At 29.7% G+C, this 13,463-nt stretch overlaps 1 protein-coding gene across 1 annotated transcript in view; it reads right to left on the bottom strand.

Annotated features, from left to right (window-relative positions):
• Positions 1 to 13,463, bottom strand: part of tweek (transmembrane protein KIAA1109 homolog tweek) — a 260,309-nt gene that overhangs the window by 162,561 nt on the left and 84,285 nt on the right. Inside the window, exons 35-37 of the mRNA XM_075370220.1 lie at positions 11,957 to 12,221; positions 3,637 to 3,780; positions 1,244 to 1,442 (exon numbers count right to left, since the gene is read on the bottom strand). Of these exons, the coding sequence (XP_075226335.1) occupies positions 1,244 to 1,442; positions 3,637 to 3,780; positions 11,957 to 12,221 (608 nt within the window). The remainder of the gene's footprint in view (positions 1 to 1,243; positions 1,443 to 3,636; positions 3,781 to 11,956; positions 12,222 to 13,463) is intronic.

Consider the following 13,463-nt stretch of genomic DNA (forward strand, 5'->3'; position numbering starts at 1 on the left):
TTGAAGATCAACTTTAAACATCCTAAAAGCAACAAACATATATAGATTATTTTTTTTTAAATTCAAATAATTCATTACCATCACTGTGCTTGTAAAATTTAATATTAAAAGAAATATAAACCACCAAATCACAGTAAACAGAAGGAATCCCGCATCTTCAGTTAATATTAAATTCTGAAATTACATTATAATTCATTACCACCACTGTGCTTGTAAAATTTAATATTAAAAGAAATATAAACCACCAAATCACAGTAAACAGAAGGAATCCCACATCTTCAGTTAATATTAAATTCTGTAATTACATTAAAATATATTTCTTTATGATTTGTTTACCGATGATGTAGGATACTGTGAAAATCGAATCTTGGAATTAATATGGTAAGTTTAACTTATCTAATCACTGTGTTTTGGTGGTTTATATTTCATAGATATAAACACACATGCGTGCGCATGTGTGTGTATATGTATGTGTGTTTTAACATATATTAAGCTTTCAAAAAAAATTACTTCTCTGGTTAAAAAAACACTATTTTGGGCCTACATGATTTTTTAATGGAAAAACTTTACCTAGCCTAAACAGATGCTGCTAACAAAGAAAGACGAAATCAGGAAAAAATAGTTAATTTTCTGGGTACCAACAACATATAAATTTTCTAGGTAAGGTCATTCGTAAATTTTGATTAGTGATTGATTGGTATAGGAAAACGAGAACAAAAAAACCATCTGAAACTTTTAAACTGATAATATTTTGAGTTACAAAATATTTTAACAAGAAACACTACCCAAAAAGATTGTGAGAACTGAAAAGCATAGGTAGTCTCTATTGAGAACTATTTCAAACTCAGCAAAACAAAACATTAATCATTTTTAAACAATTAAAATCTTAATAATTTGGTGAAATTATGTATTTAACCATATCAGTCAAGGAAAGATTAATTTCTTTTAGTAAAACTGGTAAATAATTGATGTTTTTATCTCAAAGTTAACTTCACTATGCAGTTAGCTTTATTAGTTTTATGTTTCCTTTCATAAATAAAAAATGTTATGTTGATAAATTCCTATTTGACTTAATATTTTACTCATAAATAATTGATGTATAGCTTATTAAAAATTTATCACAAAAAAGTTAAATGAATAATTATGTCAACAATTCATGCTTAGAGCATGTAGTTTAAAACAGAAATTATTTTTTAAAAAATAAACATGCAACATATCCAATCACAAAGAAAAATAAACTTACTGATATTTAATGTAATAACAGATTCTTCTTGTTGTTTTTCTGATGTTTCAATATAAACAGGCTCCCCAGTTACGACATCAGCAACTGCCGATGTCTGATGTCCAAGTAAAATTGCTTTACCACTTTTAACCAATCCACCTTTCTTATGACCACTAGGTAAAACAGCAGGTCGATGAAATGTTTGCACAACTTCTCTAGCCTACAAAAATACAAACAAAAAAGATAAATATCATTATATTTGACCAAACAATAATTAGAGATTAATTACAACATTGTATTAGAAATTAATCCCACTAACTGTAATAAAGAATTTTAAATAACTTTGAATTAATATCTTTTTTAGATTACTGAAATTAAATCAATACTAGACTACAATACTTCATAATGTCAAATTTACATCCTTCAGTAATAAATAAGCCTTCAATAAATAAAAATGAATTTCTATAATCTTAAATATAAATTTAACATATTCTTACCTACATCATTTGTATTTATAAAAGGTAAAAGCAATATTCATTATGCAATACTATTATTACATAACTGAAGTTCTGAGCAAGTCAGTAAATTACACAGATCAAAGAAAGCCCCTCTACAGGTTGAACAACCTATTATTCTTCCTCTATTCTTATCCTTTATTCCTTCTTCCTGTGATGAGTGTCATGGGAACTGGGCCACGTACTGCCCTAGTTCTAACTATGAAATCATTCTCATCATACCTTTTAGTTATCAGTAGGGTAGGTATTCAGTAGGGTAGTAGCCATCAGTGAAATTTTCCAAGAATTCTGTCTTTTATTCGGGTATTGTACAGAAGGCCAAACTTCCCTGTTGTATGAAGTTTATCCTCATAAAATCTTATCTAATCTACTATGTAATTGAAATAAAACACTTAAAAAATAATTTTTTATTACAGTTACCTTAATTGTTTTACAGTATTCTAGCTAAGCCTTAAATTAGTTATGTTTAATTTTTAAAAAAATGTTATAAGTGTCAGTATATATATATATATTTGATCAACCTAAGTACAAAATAATAAATAAAGCAGGATAACACTTATCTTATTCCATCATATGTGCAAAAGCGCTTTCACGCTTAATAATTTTTACAAATTATTCACATCAAATTACATATTAAAATTAAAATTAAAAATTATTTTTTATATATTATATTCAAAAATTAAAGTTAAACTTTACATATTAAAAACTTTACATAGTAAAAAATTAAAAACTACATATATAGAAATATCACGTCAATTACTAAAACTATTTCTATATATGTAGTCTTTAATTTTTACTTTTCAAGTTTAATTTTTAATTTAAAAAATTTTTAATTTTTTGTAAAAGAAATTAATGCGACTGATGATGCGAGAAATTCGCAAAAGCATTTTTGCATGTTATTATTATTATTATGCTTTTACAGCCAACATGGGACCACTTAATTCAATTTTAGTTGGATCTTTTCTGAGAAAAGTATGTTATTTTACTCTTCCGAGCTGCCCAGTATTTCTTCATCCGTTCAAATCTTGCTTTCCTTTCTTCATCTGTAAACACCCTCTTCTTTGCATTTTGTCGTTTGTCTGTCTTTTGTTTAAATCTAATTTTTTTGTCTTTTAGCTTTGTAATTTTTCCAGTTTTATTCTGTAGGTCAGTCAGGAAAATTCCCAATTCATTCATATCTTCTTTAATTTCTTTGATCCATCCTACTTCTAGCTTTTGGAACCAGAGCTATTCAATATTTCTTGACAGTCTTGTTTCCGGTGTCCTTATGAGATGACCAAAGAAAGAGATTCTTTTTTTCCGCATAGTATCGTTTTTGCATGTATAATGGAATAAGTAAGTGTAAGTGTCATCCTACTCTATTAATTATTTACTTACGTTAATCAAATAACATAATTGGATATTAGAAGAATATGATTCTTAAATTGACTTTAGAAAAGTAAGTAAATAAATAAATAAATATATATATATATATATATATATATTTACACACATGCGTACATGTGCGCACACACACACACACACACACACACAACTTTCTTACCACCTTTTGTGATAATTTGATTAAAACCTCCCCTCCCCATTTACAATTATCTGAGAATTCATTAATTGTTTCATTTTTAAATTAATTATATAAAAAGGATTTACTAATATGGTTAAATTAAATAATAAACATTTATTACAGTTTTATTACTGATTACCTGTGAATAATTCTGTATTCAAAGGAAATAAATTGACTAAATCATACACATGTACATTAAAAAATATATATTCTGTAAGTTTTACTAAGGTCAAGAATTCAGCATGTTGTCAAACAATTATAAAAAAAAAACACAAATTTTCTTTACATAAATTATTCACAAATAACTTCAATAAACAGAAAATAACATGAGTAAATACCTGTTTGCCACAATGAAATCTTGCAGTGACACTTTCCAATGAAACAGCAAGTAATGAAACACATGTTAAGTCTCTAATATTGTCGAGAGCAGAAAATGAAATAACCTCTTCAACAACAGATGCTTGTAACAGAGCTATATTAACCTATAAAAAACACAAATATATATATATATATATATATATATATATATATATATATATATATGTGTGTGTGGTAAATATATGGTGATACTTGAAACAAAAATTATTAATACTTAAACAAATATATCAAAGGAGACATAACTAACAACTATTATTATAGTCAAGCCCATCCTCTTCCTCAGACTTTATAAAATAATATTAAATAAATACATTTTTGAAAAAATATACATAGATGTTAAAAATAATATAGGGTTCATACTTTACAGTCTATAATTTCAACTTTTTTTATTAACAAAAATTATATTATAAAACAAAATAGTGAGTTAAAGCACATGCCTTTCTAAGTAGCTAAAATTCTATGAAATATGCAAGTACAAAATATTATCTTATGTAATTATCATTATAATATTGTACTTTAAATATTTATGCTTTTTTTGTACTAATTTCTTTTTATAACCAGCAAAAAAAAAAGTGATGTACAAGATAATTTTATGCGTACTTGTAACTTATGTTTCTTTATTAATGTTACTAATTATACTAAACTTTCTGTACTTCTTTTTTGCAAGTTTAATACAAAAAAAAACAAAGCAATAGGTGAATAAGTGTAGTAGTTAATTGGTTGCATGATAATGAGTTTGGACACCTTTCTAGCTTCAAGAGAATTTTAACATATAGAAAAATCCAGTTAAGAATAATCATATCAAACTATTTACAAACTCTGACTTACAAGACCATGTCAGTTGATTTGAATTTCCTTTTTAAACTTTTTCCATCGTGATACAGCAACAATAAACAATTTTCAATGAATTTCCTTATTGCATAATTTATTTATATCAGAAAATCTAACAAGAAAACTTTATTTTCAATTATTCTAAAGTTCTGTAATCAATAAATTAACAGTTTCAAAAACTGGCTCAAAATTCAAAATTGGTTTCAAAACGAGAATGCAACCCCAAATTTTCATATGTATATGTAAAAACAGCAAGTAAAGAAACACATTTTACATCACTAATATTGCCAAGAGCAGGAAGTGACAACAACAGATGCTTATAACAGAGCTACATTAACCTATAAAAATACATATAATATTATATATATATATATATATATATATATATATATATATATATATATATTACACATATACATAAATATATATATATATATTAATTTATTTGAATTAAAGTTTTGTCATTATCTCCTCCGTACAAAAATTTTGGCTAATCATATAATATTCTTTCAGTCACTCCACAAAGTACAGAATTAAAGAACATTTTTACCTTTAATTTTTTTTTTGCTCATTGAATCGCTTTCAGGCATAACATCTTCAGTAATCATCTTCAGTAATGTTTTCTTTAATTTTTTTTCTTTCTTTACATTTACACATTAAAATAAAATGTATTTATTTTAATGTATAGAACTCTATAGAACAAATATTTGTTTAGTCAAAAAAATTTTTTTTTTAATTTAAAAAGTTATTATTTTAAATATTCTATTACATGGTTATCAGGTATATAAGCAGGTTTATATTTATTAATTAAACCTGAGACTGTAGAACACATTAAGTTTTCTATAATTTTATTTGTATAGGAGTAATTTATACAAACATTTACGTTGTTTTCATTTTCATTTATGGGTTTTTAATGTAGTAATGTTTATTTTATTAAAGTATTTGAAATTATATTTTTTATATATATATTATTGATCAATGAGGTATCATATCCATTTTTATAGCTACATTCCTTATATTATTTATTTAGTTTTGCAATTCTTGTTTATCGTTTGTATATTTTATTGCTCTATTTATCATGTTTTTAAAAATATTAATTTTTTGCGACCAAGGATGGTTGGAATTTTTGTTTATAATAATTTCGTTGGAGGTAGGTTTTTTATAATTTCCAGATATTATTTGATTGTTTTTATTTATTTTAATATTTACATCTAAATATTTTATTTCCCTGTTATGTCCAATTTCATATGTAAATTTTAATCTTTCATGATAAAAATTTAATTTATTTAAAATTATTTCATATTCGTTATTTAAACTTTGTTCATGTATAACTAAAAGATCAACTACGTATCTAACCCATAATAAAATTTTATGCACATGATTTATACTAAACACTTTTTTTGCTTTCAGATTCTTGTAGGTAAATCTCTGACATTACCGCAGATAAGGGAAAACCCATAGGTAAAGTATTTTCTTGTGTATAACAGATACCATTAAATTTGAAATAATTTTGTTTACAAATATTTCTAATTATTATTATAATATTGCTTATAAACTTTTGATCTTCACATGTATTTATTAATTTATTTTTTATTAATAAAACTGTATATCAATAGGAATACTGGGGTATATATTAGTTATATCGAAGCATATCATTTTTGTTTTATTATTGATATTTAATATAACTAGTTTGGAAAATAATTTAGAAATAATTGAAAAGTAAATATTAAACACATAAGTAAAAATAAAAAAATGAGAAATTTTTGAAAAAATTTATATATATATAAACGTAAATTCAGCATCATGAATCTGCAGACAGAGGGTGATGGGGACTTTCTTATAAATATTACTTAAGTTGGTAATACACTGATAAGAATTTTAATCAAATAATAAGTACCGTACACTGTATTAACACACAGATAACTTGTTATAGAAAATTTTAAATAGCAATATTTTAAATTTAAAAAAAGAAATTTTTCACTAAACAAATATTTGTTCTATAGATTTTAATGTACGAGGGTTATTTTTTTTTCAAGGTCCGATCGGTCACGAAATTAAAACCACAGTGAAAATAAAACATTTTTTATTTGTAACAAGTACTTACATAGTTACGCTATTTCTCTATATAGTCACCACTCCAATTTAGACATTTGTTGTAACGTGGTACCAACTTTCCAATACCCTCGTCATAGAATGAGCTGGCTGTGTTTTCAGCCATGTTTCTATGCTGGTCTGCAGCTCAATGTCTGTGCCAAAATGTTGTCCTCCTAGCCAGCGTTTCATATGAGCAAAGAGGTGAAAATCGGATGGAGCCAAGTCCGGGCTGTATGGTGGGTGATCAAACACTTCTCAACGAAAATGCTGCAGGAGCTTCTTTGTTACAGCTTCAGTGTGCAACCAAGCATTGTCATGGAGAAAGACAATGCCTGATGACAACATTCCTCTCCGCTTATTCTGAATTGCCCTTCATAGACATTGAAGAGTCACGCAGTATGAGGCTGCAGTGATGGTCGTGCCACGTTCCATGAATTTCACCAAGAAAACTACATAACGATTCCAGAGCACAGTAGCCATACACTTTCTGTTGGAGAAGGTTCGCTTGAACTTCTTTAGTTTACTGGGAGAATGATAATGCATCCACTGTTTGGATTGTTCTTTTGTTTCTTCAGTTTTGAAATGGACCCATGTCTCATCCCCTGTGACAGTTTTGTTCAAAAAATCTTCTTCTTCATTGTGGTAGCGCTGGAGAAACGTTAGGGAGGCATCCATCCTCATTGTTTTGTGATGGTCGGACAGCATCTTGGGAACCCATCTTGCACACAGTTTGCGGTACTAAAGTCTCTCATTCACAATGGTGTAGAGAGCTGACCTTGAAATTTCAGGAAACAAACCACTCAATACAGAAATTGTGAACAGACAATTTTCTTGAATTGTCTCATCCACTCGTTCAACGAGATCATCCGTTGATACTCACTTCCTTCCCTGACCGCCTGCATCATGAACATCTGCACGTCCTGCTTTAAAGTTCCTGTACCATTGTCGCACTTTGCTGTCACTCATTGAAGTTTCACCATACACATTACTTATTCGTCAATGAATTTCAGCTGCATTACACCCCTCAGCCTGAAGAAATCGAATTACTGCACGCACTTCACACTTGGCAGGAGATGCTATTGTTGTAGACATGTTTACGTGTTAGGTGCATGTTTAGAACTACATGAAGTGACGCGGCGTGATTGAAGGCCATACTAGAGACGCTGCGCAACACATTTGCGCAAAGGTTCATCCAATTTTTGCGTGGGTTTTTATTTTGCGACCGATCGGACCTTCAAAAAAAATAAACCTCGTATTGTACTTTATTTTAATTTGTAAATGTAAATAAAGATAAAAATTTTAAAGAAAACATTACTGAAGATGGGCTATGCCCAAAAGTGCTACAATGAGCAAAAAAAAAGTAAAGGTAAGAATGGTCTTTAATTCTGTACTTTGTGGAGTAGCTGAAAGAATATTTATATGATTAACTTTTTTTCTTGTGTATGCATTTGTTTTACAGGTTATATATTTATACAGTAGAATGAAAATTAATATGAACAAAGATTAATTTAATAAAAAATAACTTTAAAAAAATCATAACTGTAAAATTTGTTAATATCTGGAAAATAATATGTCCTCCCTTATTCTAAATCACTTCACGAACACGATTCATACTTGAGTTGACATAGATTCAACAAATGTACTACACTTTTTTTTTTTACTTCATGATGAAACCATACCAAGAGATATTATTGCTTAAATAAAGTCAATTGTGGAAATTTGTTTTGAAGTTGCATCACAACCATTTTCTTTAGAATCTTGATATCTCATCGCTTTTCAACATATCACCTAATGGAAGTAATGAACAAGGACCTTCAAATGTGAAACAACCCAAAACATTTTTTCTGGAGATGTTTAACTGATTGCTGAATATAAGCTGCTGATGTATTTTCATCTGATACTTTTCTAACACGTGGAACTTTTGCCAGAAAAGATACATTTTTCAAGTCTTCTTTGGTCCAGTTAGCATGTGCTTTGGCCCGCAAGAACACTGTTTTGCATATTGCTGGTGTTAAAAGCTGCTTTTTAGATAGCTGACAAGCTTTCCATCCAGCTGCAAGAAGTAAGCATCTTGAAAAAACTGAATACTCTTTAACAAAACTCTATTTACAACATGAAAATTGCTAAATAACCAAAGAACCTCACATAATGCAGATAACTTAAAGAATGGGTGCGGTCAAGCAGTACAGCCTTAACATAGAAATAAACAAAAAATTCACTGTGATCAGATTAATTTGTGCGCTATTGTATACATATATATGTACTATTTTTTCTGAACATATTACTCAAATTATAAAAATATTAAGATTACATAATCTCACAGTAGATACTGCAAATGATTTCCTCTAGCCTGAATACAGGTTTTTATTCATTACTGCAAGAACATTTCAAAATTTCTGTTCACTAATATACAAAATCTTACACTTCTTCTAGTGTAGAGTGTTTACATCTATAAAGGCTGTCTCTCACATCCCAACTGCCAAACTCTTCTAACCTGGCAACTTTGCTCCTCCACATTCCTTCTCTCCATCACCTCTATCACTTAAGACATCCACTGCTTTGGAGGTTGACCATGTCTACTCCTCTCTCCTGGAGTCCATTCTAACTACCTCCGAGGCCATTTATATTCCTCCATTATCTGAACATGCTGATACCTTTGTAGTCATCTTCCCTCCAAAACATCCACCATCATACCAGTTGCCCCAATTCTTCTGATCTCCTCCATTTCTCATGCACTCTTCCTCTTTCTTTTAGCCTCCAGAACCACCATAAGGTATCACTTCAGAGGATAAATGAGGAAGATATGTATGAATGTAATTGAAGTGTAGTCGTGTGCAGCCACATATCGACCATTCCTGAGATGTGTGGTTAACTGATCTAGTATTAATCTTAATGATCTAGTATTCGAATCTGTATAAAAGTAACTGCCTTTACTAAGGGTTGAACCTTAGAACTCTTGACTTCAAAATTAGCTGATTTGCACTGCATTCTTGAAACTCCACAACTCCTGCACAGCACATCCATCTCCACAACCATTATCTTCCCTCATCATTATCCCACCAACTTCCCTCATCTCTTTTTCTAATTTCCCAAGCTTCTGACCCGTACAATAAAATTCTCTCAATAACAGTCTTATACAACCTATACTTAGTTACTTTCCGTAATATGAACTACGAGGGTAAGTCAATTATTATCCGCAATTTAGTTATATTTTTGTTTATGTTGGTAGTACTATCGTGTTGTGTAGATGACGCATGCATGGTTTAATTGTTGTTATGTCTGTGCAGGTTTGATGCTGCTAGGTTAGTTCCATTATTGCTGCCCTGCCATTAACCATGGCTGCTCCACTTTCTGTTTGCACCAAAGAAGAGCAACGTTCAGTGATCTGTTTTTTGTGATCGGAAGGTGTATCAGGAGCCGAAATTCACCGAAGACTTTCGATACAGTACAGGAACAGTGTGTTGCCGCAACAGAGTGTCTATGAATGGATTGAAAAATTCAAAAATGGTTGCTCAAGCGTTACGCATTACAAAGGAGCCAGACAACCGTTTACCTCCACAAATGAGGAAAACACTGAGTGTCCACATGACATGGGTTTTTTAGACAGACGAGTAACTATTGATGAAGTGGCACATCGTCTGCAAATTAGTCACGGTTCTGCCTACAAAATCATCCACAATAGACTTGGGTTTCATAAAGTCTGTGCAAGATGGGTCCCAAAACAACTCACACAGTTGCATAAACAAACACACTTGGACATCTGCCAAAAACATTCGGATCGCATGGTAACAAACGGGACATCTTCTTAGACAGAATCATCATTGGTGACGAAACATGGATCCATCATTACGAGCTGGAAAGTAAACGGCAGAGTATGGAATGGAAACATCCAAATTCGCCCTGCAAAAAAAATTCAAGACCCAACCGTCTGCAGGAAAACTGATGCTTACGGTTTTTTGGGACTCACAAGGCCCAGTATTGGAACATTATGAAGAAAGGGGCACGATAATAAACAGTGCACGTTACAGTGAGATGCTTACTGCCAAGCTGAAGCCTGCAATTCGAAGCAAACGCTGAGGACTCCTGTCGAAAGGTGTTGTGTTGTTGCACGACAATGCCCATCCACATACTGCTGCCCACACTGCTGAAACACTCCAGAAACTCAACTCTGAAGTACTGGCTCATCCTCCGTATAGTTCTGATCTTGCCCCTTCTAACTACCACTTGTATGCTTCACTCGAAGAGGCATTAAGTCTATTTACCTCAGACGAAACAGTGAGAGAAGCTGTGCATTCCTGGCTTGCAGCTCAACCGAAAACCTTCTTTTATAAAGGCATCAGGAAACTTATGCAATAATGGACCAAGTGCGTTGAAATGCAAGTGGACTATGTTCACAAAAGATTTACATGTAAGTTTCCCATTTGTATTGCAATAAAATCTATAACTACATTGCGAATAATAATTGACTTACCCTCGTATATGAAATCTTACACTTGTTATGTTACTTACCTGTTCATCAAGTACACAAGGAGTGCTCTATGAAACCATACTTTTTAAATATTGCATCCCTAAAGGAAAAACTTTTATAGAGTAAAATCTGGAAAAACTTCTTCCAAATGAGTATTGTCACTTTACCAATATGACAAGTAGTGAAATCTAGCTGAAACTGTATAATAAGACTGTTCGATTATGTCATAATAAACTTCACCAACTCTAGTTTTATTAAAAATCTACAGGAACAATATAAGGCATGAAGATTACCTTAAAATTGGTAATCATATACCAATTTTATATTGGTAATCATATACCAATTTTATATTGGTTAATCATTATTGGTGAAATATAAGAGGATTTCATTATTCTGCATCGATATGTTTTGACTGTTCACATAGCCAAAGATGGTTCACCAGGCAGAACCGCGCCTTATCTCTAAAATAAACGTGTTTTTGTACTTCAATTTCATATTCATCATTAAAAAATGAAACCAATGACAACACAACAAACATATTTCAGGATTTGATTGTTTCAACTCATGAACAACAACAATGGGATAAGTTAGAAAGCAGCAATAGTTGACAGTTGAATACTAAGATAACTTTCTAAGAGTTTTACCAATATTTAAATTAGCAATCACTGATACAGAATGATTCATCCTTATTGAAACACCTGTTACAATAAATTTTTAAACACTGATAATTAAGAAAATTAAAGTACTCATACATATACAATTAGAATTTGAATACGCATTAGAATGAATAAAATAACCCTTATTTAATAGGTACTCTAAACATCTGTCAGGTATACTCAAAGAAAATATAAAACACTAGCAAATATAAATGTAAAATAAACAATAACCTTAGGTAATATGACAGTCCCCTGAATCTGTGTAGCAATACATTCTTCATAAACACTATGTGGCTGATTACTTCCATCAGTTCCACCTGGCTTAGTTCTTTCAGCAGTGCTGCGTTTACTGCCTCCACCCTGTAGTTGACTTAAATATTTATCTTTTTTTAATATATTAGCAGCTTCAACTCTTTCCATACAATTCCAATGTAAATGATTTAATACGCTTAAAGGATGTAAACTGCTAAGTGTTGGAGTTAATGCGTCTATAAATCTTCATAAAAAAATTAAATGAATAAGACAAATTATAATAAAAATTTACAATAAAGTTTTGATGAAAATAAAATTTTACATAAACTAGAATAAAATTAAAGTAGACTAGAAAAAACAGCAAAGGGTTGCATAACTTTCCCAGGCTTATGCAGACAGAACAACTTTAAAACATGATATAGTAACAATATAAAATTGCTTAATGTTAATTTTAATTCTGTTAGCTCAGTTCCATTTAAAGCATGATTGAATGAAATATTGTATGTCTAGCACTGAAACACAAATTTATTAATAGCGAGTAACATAAAGAGTAGTGAAAAGAACAAATTATGGGTGGCTTGGTAATGAAAACTTTACCTTTACTGCAGTTCTCTATCATTCTAAGAAAAATAGTAGCTGACATTTTTAAACAGAAAATTTTTAAGAAAAATCATTCCTCACAATATAAAAGGAAAACGTGTTTGGCCTTAAATCCATGACAAATGCAAACAAATAAATGAAGACCCTTTAAGGTTAAGTTAAAACAGGATGTCATTTTTCTCAAAAAAAAAAACTTTTTTAACAAATTAATAAATTAAGTTTAAAAAATACAGATAGATATTTAATTACTAGGAACTTAAAAATGAAAGAATTTTAAGAATATATATAAACTAAGAAACTAATCGATGTCAAAAAAAAGAAAGATTGTAAGTAAAGTGTATATATTACTTCATTAATCATTTATCAACAGTCAATTCTGTGGCTTTGAATCATAATTGTATTTCAAATTTCTTGAGAAAAAATGGTGAAGGATAAAAAATTTTGAATATATGTTTTTCAGACTTATTAAAGTGGCCTTCATCATTCATGGATGGTCTGAATTTAGAAATTTAATAATCTTTCTTCTTTCACCTATGTGGCACACTTGCTTTATTCAGATGTTTAAGGGATCAAGTTTGACATGATTAACAATCACAATGTCAAAATTATATAGAAACTTTAAAAATAAATTAATAAAAGAATTTCTCCTTTTATTTTTTAATATCTGTGTATTTATTAATTAGCAATAAAAATTAATTCTTTTAAACATAATATATATGATCACAGAGAAATTTATAATAATATTTTTTTTTAATAATGTACCTTCCTCTTGTAAGATCCAAATATTTCATTAATTAAAATTTTATTTGGCTATAACTCTGGAACTAATGAAAGTACCACTTATGAGATATCGTTGAAAAGCTCTTAATGAGGGCTTATTACTGCA

The sequence above is a fragment of the Lycorma delicatula genome, chromosome 7 (genome assembly GCF_047948215.1).
Source record: "Lycorma delicatula isolate Av1 chromosome 7, ASM4794821v1, whole genome shotgun sequence".
NCBI lineage: Eukaryota > Metazoa > Arthropoda > Insecta > Hemiptera > Fulgoridae > Lycorma > Lycorma delicatula.